Below are 23,031 nucleotides of genomic sequence, written 5' to 3'. Positions count from 1 at the left end.
AGAGCTAGCCACAGGTGACTGTTAATATTTAAAATAGGTTAAATTAAATTAAATTAAAATTCAGTTCCTCCACCACATTTCAAGTGTTCAATAACTATATGTGGCTTGTGGCTACCATATTGGATAGCTGTGCTTTAGAATAATGCTGCTACTAATGTGCTAAGTAACATCAAGGCCCTCACTTCCCATCTGTGCATTAGGTTTCTTATCTGTAAATAAGGGTGGTAAACATCAAAAGCCTTATCCTTCTCTGGCATTCTGAGTGATTTATGATTCAGTCTTTGGTATTTGCCTCCTCCCACCTCCTCCTCCAGCCTTTTTCTCTGTTCAGCCAGGAGTACCCAGAAGGAACATTAAGCTGCTAATTGGTCAAGTTATATTGCTCCCACTCCCTGCTCCCTTAGTGAAAGGGAAAGTGACTTGAGGGTATACTTATATCTAAGTGCTTCACATTTGTGCAGTGCTTAATGGGTCATAGAACACAGTATTTCTTAATTTTACAAAATCAAAGAATCTCAAAGTTGGAAGGGCCTTAAATGTTGTCTCAAGCTTCACTGAACATGAATCACATGGGTTGCTTATAAAATGAAAATTCCAAGGACCCCACTCCCTCAAGAATGATCAAGTAGATGTCAGGGTTTCCCTGGTCCAACCTGCACGATCCTATGCTTCTGGACAGCTCTGACATTTAGAAAGGCTTTCCTTATATTGAACTCTCCCAGTTGACCTAGCTCTTCCATTAATAGTTACAAAATGCTAGTTTGCTTCTTTCCCGTAATTATCCTTCAGGTTCATTCATTTGGCAAGTATTTATTGAGCACCTACTATATACAAGGTTCTTTGCAAGGTACTGGGGATTCAGCAGTGAACAAGACTAACTTGGTCTCTGCCTTCAGGAAGTGTACAGTCTGGTAGGGGAGACAATTAGCAAAAAATATATATATATAAATAATAAAATAATTACAGCTTGAGAAAAATAATATGAAAAACATAAACAGTTTTGTGATGAAGAATAAGAGGACAGGCTAGTGCTACTTGAGGTGGCCATGGAAAGCCTAACTAGGGAAGTGACAGTTCAACTGAGATCTGAAACATGAGGTAGAGCAAACCACTCGAAATGTTCAGGAAAGATAATAAAAGAACATGGCATGTTCTATCAGTCAGAAGGCTAATATGTTTGGAGTCTATTAAGCAGAACGGGTCAGTGGCACAGGATGAGTTGGAGAAGATACAAGGCACAGTAAAAATCTGGATTTTCTTCTACATGCAGCGGAAGCCACTGAAGGGTTTTAAGCACAAGGTGCTGTAGTCTGGTTTGTGTTTATAATAGATCATTTTGGTTTACGTAGGGATTGTTAGGGGGCAAGAGTGAAGTGGAAGACCAGTTTGGGACCATTGTGGTCATCCAGGCAAGAGATGAAGGTGGCTTGTACTAGGGTGAAGGCAACAGAGATACAGATACTTGAGACTTACTATCATGTCTCTCAATGTCTTCTCACCTCCAGGCTAAACAGATCGGTCCAGTCTTCCTCTTATAACATATTTGACTCCTCTCATCTGGGTGTTTCTCCTTTGGAAGACCTAACCCACTAGGTTAGATCCTGCCTTCTGAGGCTTCTGTGAAGAACCCAGTTTTCCCCACTTATTTTTTTTCCTCAGCTCTTTCCTCCTATCTTGTGCCTTACTTTTCTGCTAGTCTAGGGAACTAAAATCTCCAATCCAATGACTATCCTTGTCATATAAAGAGGAGAGCTCCAGTCTTCCCTGTATTAATCAGTTATAAGTTTTTCACTGATTTGATCATGAACCTTAAGTACTTACTGTGCCAACTGCACTTAGAGGAGACAGAAACGAAGAAGACATGATCCCTGCCCTTCAAGAGCCCAGGGTATAATGGGGAAGAAAAGGCCCCAATAAATGTAATACAAGGTAGAACCAGTAGATCACAAGGAAAGTGAGATAAAGGGACTTGGAAGGAAGAAAGAACTTTCAGCGTTGAGGTAGGTGGGGAAAAGGGAAACTAGGGAAGACTTCATGAAAGGTATTACCTTGGAGCACCTGGGGCTAGGGGTGGACAAGCAGTGCTCTTTTGTATGGCGTGGTCAAGGATGACCTCACCGAGAAGCCAACATTTGAACAGTAACTCAAAGATAGGGACTAAGTCCTGTGGCTATCTGGGGGAAGAATGCTCAAGTGGAGGGCAAAAGCTCTGAGGTTAACTGTTCTTGGTGTTCTTGCCAAACAGTAAGAAGGCTGTGTGGCTGGAGCAGAGAGAGAGGGAGAGGAAGAGAGAATGGGAGTATCTGAGGACAGAGAGGTAATGAGGGAATAGATCATGTAGGAACTAGTAGTCCAGTGTGAGGACTTTTACTCAAAATGATGTGGGAAGGGACTTCCTAGGTGGAGCAGTGGTTAAGACTCTGTCTGCCAATGCAGGGGGCATAGGTTTGAGCCCTGGTCCGGGAAGATCCCACGTGCCATGGAGCAACTAAGCCCGTGCACCGCAACTATTGACCCTATGCTCTAGAGCCCGTGAGCCACAACTATTGAGCCTGTGTGCCGCAACTACTGAAGCCCATGCGCCTGGAGCCCGTGCTCTGCAACAAGAAAAGCCACCTCAGTGAGGAGCCCGTGCACTGCAACGAAGAGTTAGCCCCCTGCTCTCCACAACTAGAGAAAGCCTATGTGCAGCAATGAAGACCCAACACAGCCAATAAATAAATAAATAAATAAATAAATAAATTTATTTAAAAAATGACATGGGAAGATATCTGAGCATTTTGAGCAGAGGAATGACATGATCTGACTTACCTAATGGTGATTTTGGACTATGATGGTAGAAGTAGATGTGAAGGAAAGTAGTCTAATTCTAAATATTTTTTGAATCAGTAATGGATTACAATAAATTTGGAGAGTATAAGGGTAAGGTAGTCGCAGAAGGTTTCCTGGAAGACAAGGATGAGAAGATCGTATACCTTGAGTTGTCCCATACCATATGGCCTCCAGGTGAAAGGGAAGTAGTTGAGTCTGCAGCAAGGGTTCCCAATTTGTAGCCCGTCAGCTAAATCTCTCATTAATAGTTTTGTTTGACCACAGTATTTAAAACTTTTAAAAATTAATTGTCAACACTTAAAAATTCAGAAACAGATTCCAGGCCTCTTTTGAAAAATTGAAAAAATTGGCAACATTGAGACCTTATTCCCAGAGGGCAAAAGTTAATAGGCACTAAGTTTAAGTTCTAGATGCCTCCTCTTGCCAGAGCATGTATTCTCCAGTTTTCCAGTCTCTGTCCCTTCCTATTTTTCCCCCAAAAGTATCATCACACATGTGCTGCTGTTTTCGTTTTAATTTTTCTTTTTTTGATTTAGTAAAAGGTTTTATTTACTTATTCAAATTTTAAAATTATGAAACATTCCAAACATATAAAATGTAGATTTATATTATAGACACTCACTTATTCATTTTCTATACTTAACACATACTGATATTTCACCTAGTCTTTTTTAAATTGAAGTATAATTTGCTTACAATATTATATTGTTTTCAGGTATATAACAGTGATTTGATATTTTTGTATATTACAAAAATGATCACCACTGTAAGTCTAGTTACCATCTGTCACCATAGTTATAGTATTATTGATTATATTCGCTATGCTGTACATTACATCCCCAAGACTTATTTATTTTATAACTGGAAGTTTGTACCTCTTAAGGCCCTTGCCTGTTTCACCCATCCCCCACCCCCCAGAAACCATTAGTTTGCTGTCTGTATCTATGAATCTGTTTCTGTTTCATTATGTTTGTTTTGTTTTTGGAGTCCACATATAAGTGAAATCATACGGTATTTGTCTTTCTCTGTTTGACTTCATTTAGTATAATACCCTCTAGGTGCATCCATGTTATCACAGATGGCAAGATTTCATTTTTTTATGGGTAATATTCATATATATATGAATATTACTATCCAGGAATATACATATCTCACATCTTCTTTATCCATTCATCTATTGATGGACACTTAGGTTGCTTCCATATCTTGGCTGTTATAAATAATGCTACAGTGAACATAGGGGTGCATGTATCTTTCTAAATTAGTGGTTTCGTTTTCTTTGGATAAATATTCAGAAGTGGAATTGCTGGTTCATGTGGTAGTTATATTTTTAACTGAGGAATCTCCATATTCTTTTCCTTAGTGGTTGTACTAATTTACATTCCCACCAACAGTACATGAGGGTTCCCTTTTCTCCACATCCCTGTCAACACTTGTTATTTGTTGTCTTTTTGATAACAGCCATTCTTACAGATGTGAGGTGATAACTCGTGGTTTTGATTTGCATTTCCCTGATGATTAGTGATGTCAAGCATCTTTTCATGTGTCAATTGGCCATCTGTATGTCTTTGGAAAAATGTCTATTGAGGTCCTCTACCCATTTGTTAATCAGATTGTTTGTTTTTTGGATATTGAGTTGTATGAGTTCTTTATATATTTTGAATATTAACATCTTATCAGATATCATTTGCATATATCTTTTCCCATTCATATTTGTATGGGATCACAAAAGGCCCCAAATAGCCAAAGCCAAATAGCCAAAAGGCCCCAAATAGTCTTGAGAAAGAAGAACAAAGCTGGAAGTATCATGCTCCCTGATTTCAAAGTATACTACAAAGCTATAGTAATCAAAACAGTATAGTACTAGCACAAACACAGACACACAGATCAATGGAACAGAATAGACGGCCAGACCAAGAGGAAAAAAGAATAGCCCAGAAATAAACCTATGCTTATCTGGTCAATTAATCCTATGATAAAGGAGGCAAAAATATACAGTGGGGAAAAGACAGTCTCTTCAATAAATGGTGCTGGAAAACCAGAGAGTGACATGCAAAAGAATGAAATGGCACCACTTCCTTACATCATATATAAAAATAAACTCAAAGTGGATTAAAATTTTAAATGTAAGACCTGAAACCGTAAAACTCCTTTAAGAAAACATAGGCAGTAAGCTCTTTGACATCAGTCTTAGCAATATTGTTTTGATCTGTCTCCTCAGGCAAGGGCAACAAAAGCAAAAATAAATGGGACTACATCAAACTAAAAAGCTTTTGCACAACAAAGGAAATCATCAACAAAATGAAAAGGCAACTTGCTGAATGGGAGAAGATATTTGCAAATGATATATTCAATAAGTGGTTACTATCAAAAATATACAAGGAACTCATACAATTCAACATGTTGCTATTTTCTCATAGAAAAGTTAAGAGGAAAGTGAACTATTTCATGTCTCTATCAAAATTTTTCTTTCATATGGTCCACTTCACTCATTTATGTTACCTGCTTGAACCCTGTTGATTTTTGAGTTTGCAGTTCCCAATGTAGAAGAAAGAGGCCTGGGCCCTGAGTCTTGGTCCCTGCTCTGCCACAACCTATAGTACAATATGACCTTGAGCACAACAAATGGCCCCTTTGGATTTCTTTGGAGTTAGGAGACTAAAATGGATGTTCTTTTAAAAACTCATAACAGGGACTTACTTCCCTGGCGGTCCCGTGGTTAAGACTCCATGCTCCCAATGCAGGGGGCACAGGTTTGATCCCTGGTTGGGGAACTAAGATCCCTCATGCCCTCACAGCACAGCCTGAAAAAGGAAAAAAAAAGAAAGAAAAGAAAGAATTTTGGGGGAATTTCCTGGTGGTCCAGTGGTTAGGACTACATGCTTTCACTGCTGAGGGCCCGGGTTCAATCCTTGGTCAGGGAGCTAAGATCCCACAAGCCATGCGGTACAGTCAAAACAAAACGAAACTCAACATCCTAGAGGGCTTGAGATCTTGCAATAGACCAGTGCTTTGTTCCCTCCCCTCTCCCAAACAGCCAGGGGCCCCAGCTGGGTGTGTATGTCAGAGAAAGAAGACACTGGAAGGAGTAAAGTGCCTGAATCAATAATGTATAACTTGAGCCCAGAGCCAGGGAGAGGGATGTACACCCTGTGCGTGTGTGTGTGTGTGTGTGTGTGTGTGTGTGTGTGTGTGTGTAACTGGAAGTGGGCACAAGTAAGCTGTTTTTTGCATGGGTTTGTGCTTATCTGTTTCTGTGCACCTTCTATGTACCAGACTCTATTCTAGGTGCTACGGATGTAGCAATGAAGAAGACAGACAAGGTCTTTGTTATCATGGAGTTTATATTCCTGTGAAAGATGCAGATAATATACAAGTGAATAAAATACATGAGATAATTTCAAGTCAGAGAGAGTTCCACGAAGAAAATAAAACAGAATAATGTGATAGTTTCTGGAGGGGCAAGCTATACACATAGGTGGGTACATAAATGTGTGGTACATACACTTGCAGATGGGCCCATGTTTGAGTCCTAGGTCCATATGTTTATGCTATTTGTGTGTATGTATGCAAATGAGCAGCTTGTATGTCTACAGTGTTTTTATATTAGCATATATAACTTTATGTATGTGAGTGCACACAGGTCAGCTGGTATGCATGGGTGTGTGGTATATGTTGGCATTTAGCTGTAACTAGAGATATTCCGGTGTGCCACTCATTAGTGAGCCAATTAAGGAAATGGCTTTTTTTTGCATCTGGCATTCAGGGCCATTTGCCAGCTTCCTCTCTCCCCGTTCCTTCCCACTTTAGACAGTTCTCTGTGCTTGTCTCCTCTTAGCCCTTGGTAGGCTAAGCCAAGGAGAAGATAGTAACTAACTCTTCTAGCCAGGAGCTGGAAAGAAGCGGATAATCCTCTGTGAAATCTCCAAGGGCCTGGCTTCCCTGCTAGTCACTATCCTTTACACTATGAGGAGAAAGAGTCCTGACTTGAAATCAGAAGACCTGAAGATCTGTTCTTGGCTCTGCCATTTATTTTGTGACCTTGACCAAGTTACTACGTCTCTCTGGGTTTCAGTTACCTCCTTCATAAGTAATCTGGGTAGTAAGGAAGGAGAGGGAGAACTTTATGGAGGGCTACGTGTGCTAGAGCCTGAGGGAGGTGGGAAGGCATTCTGAGCAGAGGCAATGGCATGATTAAGAGTGTGGAGGTGGGACTTTGTGTATAAGGGAAGCCAGGAGGAACCTACTTAGAATAAAATTCAAACTTCTTACCATGCCTGTAGGGCCCTGTGTGATCTTGCTGCTGTCTACCTCTGATTCTTACCCTCCTTCTTGCTCACTATGCTGCAGCCATACTGACTTCCTTTCTGTTCTCTGAATAGGCAAAGCTCTTTACCACCTCAGTGCCTTTCCAAATTTTGATGTTCTCGTTGCCTAGGATACTCTTCCCAAGAACTTATATAGTTGCCTACTTCTCATTACTCAAGTCTTAGCTCAAATATCATCTCTCCAGAGAGGGGCCTTCCCTGACCATCTTACTTAAAGTAGCTATCCTCTAATATGTATCAACATTTAAAATGTACATGTCCTTTGACCCAACAGTTTCACTTCTAGTAATTCATCCTACAGATATATTTGGAAGTGAGTAAATGACATATTAATAGAGATATTCATTGAAATATTTATTTGTTAAATATTAAATTATGGCACACACAAACAGTGGAACATTATGCAGATGACAAAGAAAATGAAATAGCACTATAATTCTTGATGGAAAATGATATCAAGATATATTGTCAACTTCAGAAATAAAGCAAGATGATCAAGCTCTATACTTAAGATTTGTGCAGTTTATTGGATGTATATTATATTCAATAAAAAAACAAGATACAGAATAGTGTGTATTGTATGCCATCATTTGTATATTAAAAAAAAGAGAATATATAAACATAAATGCATGTATATATACTTGTCTAATAGGCCTGTCCTGTGGCTAAAGCAGCTCTTTCTCACCTCCCCATTCAGTGCTTGGTTGGGAACTGCGAAGTATTTATTTCTTTTCTGAACAGCATTAAAATTCAGTTTTTTAAATTCATTTTAAAAATTTCCATCTTTAATGATATCCCAAGGACCTTATGAAAGATGCTAACAACGTAGCCTTCTTCCAAAGTGATTTCTTGGTCACTCCGCAAGTGACCAAGAAGGGTATAGTTCAGTTGCCTTATACCCTTCATCTTACTTGGAGTGGCCCTGTCTGCATCCTATTTCTGGAAAGTTACACAACATAGTAGTTATGATGGTTGCCAGTAGACAGGGTGATTGGGGGATAGGGGTGGGAGGGACACTTATTATATACCTTTTTATGCAGTACTATTTGTATGTATTACTTATTTGAAAATCATAAAATTGAAAAATAAAACTGAGGGGAATATTCTTATAATTAAATCTTTGCATACAATCTGAAAGTTCCTTAAGATGTCTTTGTAAAAATTATTTCTCAGTGAGTAAATGACATTAATAAAAATATTGTCATTCTTTATATCCTTCATAATGCTTATCATAATCTGAAATTATCTTGGTTGTATTTTTTCCTTGTATATTTCCTGCACTATCATTGGAATATAAGTTCCAGGTTATCAGGGATCTGGCTTATCTTTGTTCATCAGTGCCTTATTTCTGTACATATATAGCACATAGTAGCTGAGTAAGCAAATGAATAAGTGAAGAAATGACTGAAGGAAACCAGGCTGAAACCTAGAAAGAAGTAGGAGACAAGCCAAGGAGGAGGTAGACAGAAATCAGCTGATAGAGGGTGGTGATTCTCAACTTTAAATGTGCATCAGAATTACCTACTGATTTTTTAAAAATTTTTATTGGAGTATAGTTGATTTACAGTTTATTTTAGTTTCAGGTGTACAGCAAAGTGAATCTGTTATACATATATCCACTCTTTTTTAGATTCTTTTCCCATATAGGCCATTACAGAGTATTGAGTGGCGTTCCCTGTGCTATACAGTAGGTCCTTATTAGTTATCTATCTTATATATAACCTACTGATTCTTTATATCAGCTTGTAGTAAAGAAGCAGATTCTTGGACCTTGTGATTGTGATTCTGTGTTTGGGCTCAGGAATCTACATTTTAACAAGTTTCCTAGGTGACGTGGGTACACATGATCTGGAGACCCCACTTTGTATAACACCAATGCAGTGTTGACGTCACTTTCAGGAAGAATCACATCAATATCATTTCTCCTTAATACATGCCTAGGATGGAAGAGAGATGACCATCTTCCCATGTTATCAAATTAAAAGAGGTTCAGAGATGGCAATGCATTTTCCAGTGATGTACAGCTTGTGCATAAAGTATACCTTGTAATACCAAAATTTCTGACCAGTCAGCTCAAAGTGTGGTGGCAGATGGCTCACTCTCACAGGACATTCCAGGCCTTGGTGTTACTGAATGGATTTTATGACTATTCCTATTTTTTGTTTGGGGAAGAGGTCATACTCCCTAATGACTGGCTCTTTCTGATGTATCTCAGGGAGGGCAATGAGCCAGAGGAGACCACCAAGATCACATACCATGAACTTCTGGTCCAAGTGTGTCAGTTCAGCAATGTTCTCCGAAAACAGGGTGAGTGTGGGGATGTGGGGAATGGACTGGTGATCCCAGCCTTGGGGTATCTGAGGACTTGGGAGAAGTAGACAAGGAATAGAAGGAATCTGTAACAGAGAAACAGAAAAGGTCATTTGGGGGGAGGGGGTAACTGGATGAGAGGGAGCACGTAGCAGCAGGTGGGGTCCACCATGGTCTGTGTCCTTTACCTGCAGGCATTTGCAAGGGCGACAGAGTGGCCATCTATATGCCCATGATTCCGGAGCTCGTGGTGGCCATGCTGGCGTGTGCCCGCCTTGGGGCTCTGCACTCCATTGTGGTAGGAATTTGGGCTGGAAAAAGGGGCCTGGTGGGTGATAGGGCTCAGGAGAAGTAGGTTGGGCCTGAATGATGGAGGATCTTAAGGACCAAGATTAAGGAGTTTAGAATGTTTGTGTCTTAGGTTCCTTATCAGTTATCCAGTTTCTTCTAGGACCCTGGCTTAGAGACCCTGAAGATTTTATGAGTGACTCATTTCCTTGTTTGTTAGATCCTGAGTCGCTCTCTCCCTCAGTCTTTCTTCCCTTCCCTAGTTTGCAGGCTTCTCTTCAGATTCTCTTTGTGAACGGATCCTGGATTCCAGTTGCAGCCTTCTCATCACTACAGGTGACTAATTCTCTCACCCCTTCTCCAAAATCCCTACCCCCAAAGTCTTAGTCTTCAGTCAGCTAGTTGGTATTTGGGACTGCTCAGCGTAAAGGGTAGGGGTGGCCTACCCTTTATCTCCTGGTTCCACCTCAGCTTACCCGCTGTCAGCTCAAATCAGCTGGAAGAGCCAAAGACAAGAGGCCTACCCAGGAAGGACTGTGACATTGTGCTTACTAGGGATAAAGGGCTAGGAGTATGGTGCCTTCCTAAGGCTTGGAATGTCTGTTGCTCCCCAAAGATGCCTTCTACAGAGGGGAAAAGCTTGTGAACCTGAAGGAGCTGGCTGACGAGGCCCTGGAGAAGTGTCAGGAGAAGTAAGTTTGTTTGGTCTGTTGGCTACTGCTCTTAGGTGATTGGGCATTTCCCCAGTGCCAGGTCCCCTTTGTCCCTCCTACCCTAGATGGACATGGGTGGGTCTTGCCAAAGTCTCTTTTGAGCCAACCAGCCCACCAGGCTTTTCTTTTCTCCAGGGGTTTCCCAGTGAGATGCTGCATTGTGGTCAAGCACCTGGGGCGGGCGGAACTGGGCACAGGTGACCCTCCCAGCCAGTCCCCCCCGATTAAGAGGCCATGCCCGGATGTACAGGTGAGTCTGGTACTGTTGTGCTCTCCTCTGGGCTCGAAATGGCTACCTCTTCCTGTTCAGGAAGTTCCTGATGTCCTTTTTTGTTTCCTCATCATAATGCTGAGGATCTGGGAGAAATCCTAGGAATGGCTCCTCTGGCAGGGCTGGCTGCTAGCTGGGGGACTTTGACCTTGGATGTAGGTAGGGAGTCCCTTGTACCTTGGGAACTTAGTATAAGAAATTGTGAGGAAGCTTCCTGTGCTGGTTGGGGTATTCTGATGGGCACAAGTGACCTTCAGGGCTTGGGCTTGGGTTACAAATGGGCTAACTTGGGTGACTATATGTAGTAATCTTGATTACTGGGTTGTGGTTTGGGGTGGGCTACCTGTGTGGTCCCACCATGGAAGGACCAGGATCTGCCCCTCAAGATATGGCCCTCATTAGCTTTGGATACACACTTCTGATGGAAAAGCCCAGTGGTGGCCTCCAGGTCTAAAGGGCATGAAGGATGAAAGCTCCAGGGTCCAGAAGGACAGAGCGTTCCTGAGATTCTGTGACTTGAGGGGGTCCGAGCAGTCTTAGGGCTAGAGAGGCTTCAGTCTAGTCTAGGAAGATTGGAGACCCCGTCAGCATTAGGGATTCTGAGTGTATAGGGGCTGTGAACAGGATAAAGAAAATGGAGGCTGGGAGGACCAGTGAGAGAGGAGCCTGAGGGAAAGGAGGCAGCCAGAGGTCTGGGGCACACTGACCCTTCCCTCCCATTCCCCTATCCTCGGACCCTGCTCACCACCCTTTCTGTGGGCTCTTGACAGGGTAAGCCGAAAGAGAAACCCAAGCGCATCTGGCCCCAGGTATCCACCTCTGTACTGCCTTGGGCACTGCTTCCCTGAGTGCTTGTTTGTGTGTCCATCTGCTCTTTGCCTGTTTGCCCCATTGAGGTGGCTGCCAGCTCTAACCCCCTTCTCTCTGCCCATAGGTCCTTTGCCATCTAAGTCACTCTGAAGGGTCATGAAACCAAATGCTTGTTGCTACTACCTCTCTGGATTGGCATAGAGCATGGGTCTCAGAGAAGTAGCAACAGACATCCCATTTCACTCCTGCTGGTCAGGACCATTGTGGGAGAGAGGACCAAGTAACCTATCAGAAAGTTTTTACTGTACACTTAGCTGAGGCAGAACCAGGAGAGACAGGAGGAGGAACAGGTAGAGGAGGTATAGACCTTGATCTTGGGAATTCACCATCAAGTTGGGGAGTTAGATATGTATTACAAATGGAAACCTAAGTTTTACACAGGGCAGAAGAGAAGAAGTTTCATAAATATATTTATAAACTACTTTGGGATTTATAGACTGCACAAAACTCTGATATAATTAAGTGCTAAATTGAACAACAGTTACGTTGTGGGTGGTTCTAAGAAGGGACATCCCTAAGTGGGGACTCAAAGCCGATTAGTATAGGGGAGAGCCTAGGCTTGGAGTCCAGAGACAAATTTTTAGCTGTATGACTTTGAATGAGTCATCTCTTCTCTCTGGGCTTGAGCTCCCTTATCAGTAATGGAGAGATAGTAGTACATGCTTTAAAGGAACCCACTTCCCTTACTAAAACAAAACATAAAAGCTACTATTTTTGAGTTTTACCATCCTCATAGGGTGTCTTACTCTAAATCTGCTGTGATCAGCCTCTTAGGTTAATGGTAAATGTAATCCCTCTTTTCTCTATTCTCATTAGCTTGGTGGAGACAGATCTGATTCCCAAGGGACAATGCTTTCGTCTTAAAACTCTGACAGGGACCTAACACTTTTCTCTTGAAAAAGGAAACAGACTTAGTGGTTAGAGTATAGGCTCTGGATCCAGATTACTCGGATTCAGATCTTGGCTCTTTCACCTGCTATTGTGGGAACTTGGGCAAATTACTCGTACTTAAGCTCCCTTGCTTCAGTTTCCCCACCTCTAAAATAAGGATGAAATTGTACCTACCAGATAAGGTTTTGTCAATATAGATAAGGTGTTTGGCACATAATAACTACTCCATAAATGTTAGCTTTTATTATTTCTAATATAGCAGACAGGCTGGCATTTCTAAAAGGGAATCTAGAAAAGAAATAAACTCTTATAATTCTTAATACACTCAGGTCACAGTCTCCTGGATTTTTGTTTCTTCGAAGTGAAAATAGTCAGTTACCAAAAAAACCAAACACCATAAAAATTGGCTCACAAAGTCCAGGTTTGTTGGTCTGAGAACTGCAGTCAAAACTGAAGAAATCTTGGCAGAGGTCCAAACCCCCTTATCCTTAAGCAGTCTTTAAGGGAGGGCCTGGTATAGTACCTCAGCCATATTACCTATAAGATTCCTCACATCCCTCTCACACCTGGCAGCTAAAGGCCAACTTCTTGATTCTTATTTCAGAAAATTCAAACCTTTTCCTTGTTAAAAGCATTGGGCTCTCATAGGTATACACCTAGTTCACAGTCAACATTTGTGCCACTAATTGAGCTCACCCTGCTTCCTGGTGCTGATTATCAGCTCCACACCTGGAGTACCCACCCCACCCCTTCTTACCCACACCCGCAAAGGAAACAGTTTTACAAGATTACCAGAGTCCCCTCATTGCCACAGTGTAACTTTGCTTTGCCCTTGCAGTACCTAGTGCCTTTTCTACGGCATTTCACACCAGTACTGTAGACCAGCCCCATTTGCCCAAAGCGCTTTTGACACACTTATGCTTAAATACATTAATGCCCTCATCTCAAGGAGATCTTCTAGTGGGAAAAAAATTATCCATGCGACAATGTATGTGTAGAGCCATATGGCTATTCCAGTAAAAAAAGAAAAAAAGGGTGTATTTTTGTTTTCTAGCTGTGGACAGCTTCTCTCCTTTCTTTTTCTTCTTAACAGTGCCTCTCTTGGCCTGGACTTGTCATTCTTATGATGCTCATGTGCCAGGAGCTTCAAATTCTCCAGAGTAAGGGGCAGATAGGACAGAGAGAGGGGAGTTGTAGTTTTATAATTTATCAGGGTATGTGTTATCTAACACTTGGGGTGTTTAAGCCAAATATGGACACAATAAATTACCATAGAGTCATATAATGGGGATAAGGTGTTTCTCTTACACTATCATGTCTACCTGCCAGCCAGGGCCATAGAACAAGAAGCTAATAAATAGGAAAGAGTTTTGTGATAGATAAAGCAAACCCCCAGTAGTTTCCATCATCACATTCTTATTTTACCTCCCAGAGGAGTTCAGTGGAACTTCTACCTTCTCACCTTGCTGACATTCATCAGTCTTCCCTACCCCCCAGGACAATGCAAGGCTTCATGTTTACTAGGTAATACAGTTGTCTTTTGATGTTCCCCAAATCCTGTGACTATTATGGCAAGAATGACCGTCCTCGTTTTAAAAATGAGTGACTTGAGGTAGAGTGGCTTGCCCAAGGTCATATATAGCTAGGAAGTGGCAGAACTGGAATTGAAATCCAGTACAACTTTTGGACAAATTCAGGGAATACAACTTCACTCAGCAAAGAGTAGATTCAGAAGACTGGTTTTTCAAACAGCTGATAGAACTAGAAAAGTAAAGCAGTTTCAAGGAGAGTTTAGAAAAATTTAGGATGACAGATCCAGAAGTAGTTATCAAATGCACTCTGGTATAGGGGGACATCCCTCTACTGGGAGAAATCCACCTTGGTCCTTTCCTATCAACTTGAAACAAGGTTCCTGCTGAATGGAACTTCAAGTAAGTGTCTTTTTGAGAAACCTATTGGTACCAGTGGTGTAAAGGCCGGGGCAGAGCTGGGGTGGGAACCTCCAAATGTGATGATGTCTAGATACGCAGGAAAAGATTCCTAGATCAAGATATGTTGACTTCTTTGGCTACTAACTAACGGTGCCAGGTGCCCACCTCACCTGCAGGCTCTGACTAATTTTGCATTTCTGAATTGTGTGGTGTCCACATTCCTGCTGATGAGCCACTAGTCCCATAAGTACATACATGTGTATATAGGCCTGTGTGTGCATATTCACTCATCCAACAAAATTTCACTGAGCACCTTTTGAGTGCTAGGCATTTTACTAGGTGGGGATTTGGGGGTGGTGGTGGGAAAGACAGACATGCCGTTACACTCATAGAGGTCACTATCTACTTGGGGAGACAGCAATCAAGTGAACAGCTAAATAAAATAATTGGAAATGTGTGCTATGTGGGAAAGAAATAGGTGCTGTGATCAAGAATAATACCAGGGATGGGAATTACCTGGTTGTCCAGTGGTTAAGACTCTGTGCTTCCACTGCTGAGGGCTCGAGTTTGATTCCTGGTTGGGGAACTAAGATCCCACAGGCTGCGCGGCATGGCCAAAAAAATAATAATAATAATAGCAGGGGTGAGGTGGGGATGGGAACCTATCAGATACTGTTCAGGGAAAGTCTTTCCAAGAAGGTGACATTTAAGCTAGGAATTGAAGAATGAGGAGGGACCCTTGTGGGGCCCGCCTCAGCCTGAGACCAGGTGAGAGAAGCTCTGGAGCAGGGTGATGGGAGTGCCTAAGAAGCCTCCTATTCTGCTTCTATTCTCTCTACCCAGTTCCACCGTTGCAGGGCCCTTCCTTCCTCCCAGGACCTCCTTCTGCCAGTGCCACCCTGGCCCCTCCAGGTGCCAGGTAGGGGTGTCTTTTGCCCCCAGCTTGAGCTGTTCACGGTTGTTTCCTGCGCATTCCTGTCTTCCTCCCCCTGCAGATCTCCTGGAATGAGGGGATTGACTTGTGGTGGCATGAACTCATGCAGGAGGCAGGGGATGAGTGTGAGCCTGAGTGGTGTGATGCTGAAGACCCACTCTTCATCCTGTACACCAGTGGCTCCACAGGCAAACCCAAGGCAAGTGTGTGTGTGTGTGTGTGTGTGTGTGTGTGTGTGTGTGTGTGAACACCCTGTAGGGGTGAGAAGTGAGTTTCTGAGGAAGCATGTAATGACATGAATTTTACTCTACAACCCTGAGTTTCAGAAATGTCACGTTACCTTTTCTAAATCAAATTGACATAAATCCTCAATTACTGATGATGAGGCCCAGGGTGAGACAGTTCAGGTGGGAGCTTTCATGGTGCCCAGAAAAGGATCAATCCACGTGGCTGACATCTACGTTCCCTGCCCATACCCACATGGTTTGGTTGAAGAAGAGCTGTCCTGTAAAGTTGAGGCCAAGAATGGGCATAGAGATCGCTCTTGGCCTTCTAGACTACAGCTCCTAGAGTCCAGTCCCTTCCACATGCTACACTATTAACATCTAGTCCCTCCCAGGGCACAGTGTGGGAGCTGGAAACACTTAAACTCTGACTTGTCTGTTGTCTTGAAAGGTATGTCACTCTAATATCCACTTACCCCATCCATAAATTATTCTCCCCACATGCTTTGAAATATTCCTCAGTGGACCTTTAGAGACAGAATTTGCGCTGTCTTTCCTAGGGATGGGGTATTGATGGAGTAAGCAAAGAAGATTGTCTTTTTTTTCCATTCTCACTCTGTCAACATATGAGTGAGTGTGTGTGCATAAACACACAGCAGAGACTATTAGATGTGAGCGTACTAGAAGTGCTCGTGTGTGTGAGAGTAATGTGGGTGGTTCAGAAATACCATCTTAGGGTGTGGGTGTGAATGATGAACTGACTATAAATGTATGTGGGGTGTGAGATGGGAACACGGAAAAAGGGGATGGAAGAGAGATGGATGCTAAGAAAGGAGTGCTGGCAGGCCAGAATCCAGCCTACATTTGGTAGTCAGTGGGAGTGAGCCCAAGGCCCCAACCTGAGGCCCTGTTCTTTCCCTAGGGTGTGGTACACACAGTTGGGGGCTACATGCTCTATGTGGCCACAACCTTCAAGTATGTGTTTGACTTCCATGCGGAGGATGTGTTCTGGTGCACAGCAGACATTGGATGGATCACTGGCCATTCCTATGTCACCTATGGGCCACTGGCCAACGGTGCCACCAGTGTTTTGGTAAGAAGGGTGCTGGGACCCAGGGCTACCTGGTTTATTTAGGGGATGGACAAGATGATCCTGGGTGACAACCTCCCAAAGTCACTTGGTCTAGAGGCAGAGGGACTTATACAATGACCTGCTTCCTGGAGAAAGGAGTTCTTAGGGTGTCGTATATCCTGTCTGCGAAGGTCTCTTGGCTTGTCTGGTAAGGGAGTGAAGATGTGGATTTGTCAGAAAGGGCAAAATACTGAGCCTGAGGGTATGGTAGGGGAATGGAGGGACTACTGAGAAGGACCAAAAATGACCCACCATTACTGGGGTCAGTTTGAGGGGATTCCCACATACCCGGACGTGAGCCGCCTGTGGAGTATCGTGGACAAGTACAAGGTGACCAAGTTCTACACAGCACCTACAGCTATCCGCCTGCTCATGAAGTTTGGAGATGAGCCTGTTACCAAGTGAGACCCCTTCCCAGCTGCTGCCCCATGGGTGTCCCTCAGAGCTGGTACTGGCCTTTGTGCACAGTCTTTCCCACTCCATTGTTCTAACACCCTGGCTTGGAACAGGGGAGGGGGCAGGAGAAGAGCCTGTGTATGTCTTTCTGGTTCCCAGTGGTGCTCAGAGCCTTCCTATCTCCCCACTCCCCTGCCCAAGGCATAGCCGGGCATCCTTACAGGTGCTAGGCACAGTGGGCGAGCCCATCAACCCCGAGGCCTGGCTCTGGTACCACCGGGTGGTAGGTGCCCAGCGCTGCCCCATTGTGGACACCTTCTGGCAGACAGAGACAGTGAGTAAGGGGTTCAGAAAGCTGGGGCTCAGGGACAGTGTGGGAAGACTGACTGAAAACCCTGACCTCTGATTTCCACAGGGTGGCCATATGCTGACCCCCCTCCCTGGTGCCACACCTATGAAACCTGGTTCTGCTGTGAGTGAGGCTCCCTTGGCTGGTCCTGGGCTAGGCAGGAGTAGAGTCTTGGGGTGTTTGGCCTAGGTAGAGGGTGGGGGACTGGACTGATATGTGTGAGGAATTTGGGGCTCTGGGGCTCCTTAAGAGAGGTAGAGAATTGAGTCAGAGTTGCCTCATTCCTCTCTGTGGGTCCTGTCTCCTGTTTGCTTCCAGACCTTCCCATTCTTTGGTGTAGCTCCTGCAATCCTGAATGAGTCTGGGGAAGAGCTGGAAGGTGAAGCTGAAGGCTATCTGGTGAGATCCTGGCCCTTGTTGGTCTTTGAGGAGGTGGTGGGGGCGGCCCACAAAGAGGTACTGTACTTTCCTGTAGAGTTTAGAACGTTATCTTTCCTGGTAGCTGCTTTGGGCTAAAGCTCCATGGTTGAGGGTTTATCCTCTGCAGAGAGACCTAGGGGGGATTCCTTCTGGACACTTTGCCTACCTTTTGGCCCACAAGGCTCTTAAGGGCTCTGCTCAAAGATACCTGATGGTCTTTTGGGGTCTGGAAGATAAAGTGGAAAATCATATACGCTGTAGAGTCAACCTGCCTGGGTTCACATCCTAGCTCTGCCTCTTATGTGACCTTAGATAAGTTACCCAACCCCTCTGAACCTAAATTTTCTCATTTGTAAAACAGGGTTGTAATAGTACCTTTGTCTCCTGTGGTTGCTGGATTGATTAGATAATCCACGTGAAGAGTTTATTTAGCACCAAACCTAATATTTAGTGCTTGATAAGTGTTAGCTCTTGTGATCATTTTGTTAGTAGTTGTAGGAAGATCATCAGCCCCCACCCTTAACCTCATTTCAGTTTTACTAAGAGCAAGTTAGTAACAAGGGCAAGACTTGAATCCAGGTCTTCTGATTCTTAGCCTAGAATTCTGCCCATCCCGTCAATCTGCTACCACAGGCCATCACTGATTGGGGCAGTGATTATTAACTTATGTGTGGATCCCACATTTTTATATAACTGCTTTCATTTGCATCAAACTGGACCTGCATCCCTGAGGGATTACCTAAAAGGAGACTCAAATTTACTAAATACTTATCACTAACAGAACATTGTGCTAGGCAGCTTCCACAAACTATTAGTTTAATCCTCACAATAACCTTGGGAGGTAGAGATTATTTTCTCTGATTTACAGATGAGGATCCTGAAGCTCAGGGAGGTAAAATTACTTACTTGAGGTCACACAGCTAATAAGTGCCAGAGCTGGGATTCCAAGCCTGGATTATCTATCTCCAAAGCCTGTACTTTGTCCTAGGTTTCAGGAATGGCATTCAGGCTATTTCTCCTAAGGTTTGGCAAAGCTGTAATTGTCTTCCTGTAAGACAGTGTAGTAGATGTTACCACTGTGCTTTCCTCACTCTCCAGGTGTTCAAGCAGCCCTGGCCAGGGATCATGCGCACGGTCTATGGGAACCACGAACGCTTTGAGACCACCTACTTTAAGAAGTTTCCCGGGTACTATGTGACAGGAGATGGTGAGCGTTGGCTATCCCCTTCCCACATATCCTGCTGAGACACGTACCGTCCCCTTTCATTTTCAAGAAGAGTTGGTTAGGGATGTGTCTTATGTGTCAGTGTCCAACATCCAGTCAGAGCTACAGAGAAGACTATGAGAACAAGAATGAGTGTTGCAGGAAGGTGCTCAGCATGGTGCCATCTGAGATTTGATGCATGAGGGAAACAGTTCTTGTTTCCATTGCTGCTAGGCTGAACGAGATGGGGCATATGGCAATATATATTACTGTGTCGTGTGTGTCCCCATGTCTGGAGCTTATTTTTGCCCATGTGTCCATCCACCAATCCATTCTTCCATAAATATTTATTGAGCACCTATTACGTCCATGTACTTATCTAAGCACAGGGGATGTTACCATGAATAAGGTAGACAAGGTCTCTGCTCTCATGGGGCTTACATTCTAATAAGGGGAGACAGACAAATTCAGCAAATAAATACTGCAGGGACGGCCACCATACATGGGATGGTGAGAGATTTCTCTGAAGTGACATTTGACCAGAGACCTGAAGGGTGAGAAGGAGGCATGGGAAAATCTGGGGTAAGAAGGAATGTTCTGTACCAGAGAGACACAGGCTTAGAATGTCTAAGGAACAGACTGAAGCTTGTGTAGCTGGAATGTAGTGAGCAAGGGGAAGAATGTTATATCAAGTTGGAGAGGGAGATAATATAGGGCCTTGTGAGCCATGGTGAGGAGTCTGGATTTTATCCAGTATACAGTGGCAGACCATTAGGGGTTTTAAGCAGAGATGTAATAAGAATTTATTTGTTATTTAGAAAATAACTTTGCTTGTTTTATGGAGAATAGACTTTAGGTCAGTATGTTAGTTATCTATTGCCATGGAACAAATCACCCTCAAACCTGGCAGGTTAAAACAACAAATATTATATTATCTCATACAGTTTCTGAGGATCAGGGATCTGTGAGTGGCTTAGCTGATGGTTCTCATTCAGGGTTTCCTGTGGGTTGCAGTCAACCTGTGGTCAGGGCTGCAGTCACCTGAAGGTTTGCCTGAGCCTGGAGGACCCACTTTCAAGCTCACTCAAGTGGCTGTTGGCAGGAACTTTCGGTTCCTTGCAACATGGACCTTTCCATAGGGCTACTCATGACATGGCAGCTGGCTTCCCCCAGAGCAAATAATCTGAGAGAATGCAACCAAGACAGAAGCCATAGTGTCTTCTATAATGTAATCTCAGAAATAACATCGAATCATTTCTGCTAAATTCGATCACAAGACAAACCCTAGTACAATGAGAAAGAAGATGACACAGGGGTATGAATACCGGGAGGTGGAGATCAGTGTGGCCATCTTGGAGCCTGGCCACCACAGCAGGCAAGAGCAGAAGCAGGAAGACTTGTCAGGAGGCTGTTACTGTGGGTGTAGCAGTTTGGTAACGTGGATTATGTATCCTACTGTGGAGTATTTTTTATGTTGCTCATTTCTTCTCTCCCCAGGCTGCCGGCGGGACCAGGATGGCTATTACTGGATTACTGGCAGGATTGATGACATGCTGAATGTATCTGGTGAGGGCCAGGGACCACTTTCCCTTCTTATTAACCCTGCTGTCCCAGCAACTCCTAGCCACAGCATTCTGAGAGAGCCAGGATATCCTTTGGCCAGACCATGCCTAGAGTGCAGTATTCAGTTCTGGGCCCAGGTTTCGGAAGAAGAGTGATAAACACTGAAATGTACCTGGGGGAAGGGAACCAGGATAGTGGGGCAACTGAAGTATGTCCTATGAAGAATGAATGAAAGGCCTTCCCCATTTGACTAGACCGGGACTACCTCATTGGGACAGATGGAACAGGGGCTGGGATCTCTCTCATGGCACTTCTTTCCCTTGACAAGGACACCTGCTGAGCACGGCAGAGGTGGAGTCAGCACTTGTGGAACACGTGGCTGTCGCAGAGGCAGCCGTGGTTGGCCACCCTCATCCCGTGAAGGGCGAATGCCTCTACTGTTTTGTCACCCTGTGCGATGGCCACACCTTCAGTCCCACCCTCACTGAGGAGCTCAAGAAGCAGAGTAAGGAGCTTCCCTGGGCAGGGATTACCTGCCATTGTCCTGATGACCCAATTACCACAGCAGGTTGTTGGGGAAGGGCTGTAGTGAGCTGCTTCTCAGACCACAAACAGACCCCCGGGGCCTTAACGGCCGATTGCCCTCTTCCCACTCAGTCTGCAGTAACAATGATTGACATTTATAGAATTCCTTCTCTGTGCCAACACTGAGCTAAGTGCTTTAAATGCATTAATCCATTTAATGTTTATAATCATCTCCATGAAATTGGTCCTATTGTTACTCTCATTCTAAAGATGAAGAAATTGAGGCTCAGAGAAGTTAAATCACTTGCCCAAGGCCACACTGCTAGTAAAGTGGAATTTCAACTCTAGCAGGCTGCTTCTAGAGCTTGAGTCCCATGAAGGTGAATTAATATAAAATGAGAGCGTAAAGAGACGATATGTTAAAAAGACAAAAAATGAGCCCGAGAATGATTGTGAGCAAGGTCTTGTAGAGGAAATAGGTTGGAAACAAAGCCACCTCTGCCTTGGTTTTGGGCGGCCTGGCTAAGGATACTGAAAAAATGCATAATGATTTGTTGGTTACAGTTAGAGAAAAGATTGGCCCCATTGCCACACCGGATTACATCCAGAACGCACCTGGCTTGCCTAAAACCCGCTCAGGTATGTTCGGAGGCTTCAAGGGATTGAAATTGGATTGGCTGAGGTCCAGTGGTGGCGGAGCGTGTGTGGATGGAAGCTTTTGGCAGGGCTGGGACGGGTCAGTGCTGTCACCAGGTAACCAGAAGCCTGTGGTCCCCCAGGGAAAATCATGAGGCGGGTACTTCGGAAGATCGCGCAAAATGACCACGACCTGGGGGACATGTCCACTGTGGCTGACCCATCCGTCATTACCCAGCTCTTCAGCCACCGCTCCCTGACCATCAACTGAACGAGACCCTGGCCAGTTACCCAGGGTTCTCCTTGCTTGGCTTTCCAAAGTTTTGCCCACCCTCCCTGCCCCCATTCAGGAGTACTGAGGGCCTGTGCTGACCTACACCACCTCCCTGACCAGCTGTCTGGAGCTGAGGACCAGCTTTACCTCTGGGTGGAGGCAACTTCCTGCGACCGCCAGGCAGATGGGACAGGGCCCAGGTCAGCCTCAGGTTGCTGTGCCCCTAGACTGCAAAAAGCCCTTCACGGCTAGAACAGGGACCTGAAGGTCATGTCCCAAGCCCAAGTTAAGTGTTCAGTGGGCAAGTGAGGGCATAGACTGAAGCAGGGAAGCAACTCTGTAATGTCCTATGTCAGCTCTCTCAGGAAGCACCAGTACTTATCTTGAGTGTGCACTTACCCTTAGAAATGCCTATTTGTGAGTCCCGGAACAACTGATTATTATTTTTTTAAACACTTTGCTGCTTCTGTTATGGGTCTGAACTCCCTTTTGTGCCAGATGGCAGTGCTTGTCTGCCATTTGTTCCAGGAGCTGTGCAGGCACGCTCAGTTTCCAGAGGGTTTTCAGATCACCTGTGTCTTAGCAGGAGTGTGTTATGTTCCCAGGACCAGAGGAGCTTGATTTTCTTGTCCTCTGTTCCCGCCCTCCCCTGAACAGAGTCTTGCCCATGAAAGACAGTCTCAGATGAAGCTCTTTTTTCTTGCCCCAGTCATATTCAAGCCTGTGGTTATAGGAATAAAGTCTGTGACCTCAAAAAGGTTGTGATTTGCTTTCTTAGGTCTCTTACAAGCTGTATACTTGCTAGCTGTTGTGGTTTGTGTGGAGGATGGGAAGGGGTTTTCCTCAGGAATACCCCAATATTCTCCTTCCAGAGCTTTTGGTTTAGGCAAAGCTAGGCAGGGCTTCCAGGCCCTCTGACAAGTTCCTGATCTAAGCAGGA

At 44.1% G+C, this 23,031-nt stretch overlaps 1 protein-coding gene across 3 annotated transcripts in view; it reads left to right on the top strand.

Annotated features, from left to right (window-relative positions):
• LOC130832536 (myosin-7B) overlaps window positions 1–23,031 on the top strand; it is a 110,606-nt gene that overhangs the window by 20,453 nt on the left and 67,122 nt on the right. For 2 of the 3 annotated variants that reach the window (XM_057700876.1, XM_057700875.1), the window contains exons 3-17: window positions 9,376–9,467; window positions 9,665–9,768; window positions 10,022–10,094; window positions 10,375–10,450; window positions 10,607–10,721; window positions 15,430–15,567; window positions 16,515–16,685; window positions 16,992–17,125; window positions 17,322–17,454; window positions 17,536–17,592; window positions 17,788–17,868; window positions 18,988–19,096; window positions 20,591–20,659; window positions 20,985–21,161; window positions 21,746–21,820. In XM_057700876.1, the coding sequence (XP_057556859.1) occupies window positions 9,376–9,467; window positions 9,665–9,768; window positions 10,022–10,094; window positions 10,375–10,450; window positions 10,607–10,721; window positions 15,430–15,567; window positions 16,515–16,685; window positions 16,992–17,125; window positions 17,322–17,454; window positions 17,536–17,592; window positions 17,788–17,868; window positions 18,988–19,096; window positions 20,591–20,659; window positions 20,985–21,161; window positions 21,746–21,820 (1,604 nt within the window). Of the gene's footprint in view, window positions 1–9,375; window positions 9,468–9,664; window positions 9,769–10,021; window positions 10,095–10,374; window positions 10,451–10,606; window positions 10,722–15,429; window positions 15,568–16,514; window positions 16,686–16,991; window positions 17,126–17,321; window positions 17,455–17,535; window positions 17,593–17,787; window positions 17,869–18,987; window positions 19,097–20,590; window positions 20,660–20,984; window positions 21,162–21,745; window positions 21,821–21,960; window positions 22,849–23,031 lie in introns of those variants that run through there. The other variant, XM_057700877.1, reaches the window with a different exon arrangement.

This window comes from Hippopotamus amphibius, chromosome 12 (assembly GCF_030028045.1).
Source record: "Hippopotamus amphibius kiboko isolate mHipAmp2 chromosome 12, mHipAmp2.hap2, whole genome shotgun sequence".
In the NCBI taxonomy this organism is placed as follows: Eukaryota; Metazoa; Chordata; class Mammalia; order Artiodactyla; family Hippopotamidae; genus Hippopotamus; species Hippopotamus amphibius.
Note: the sequence above shows the minus strand (reverse complement) of the source record. Positions and strands in the feature narration are given on the sequence as shown.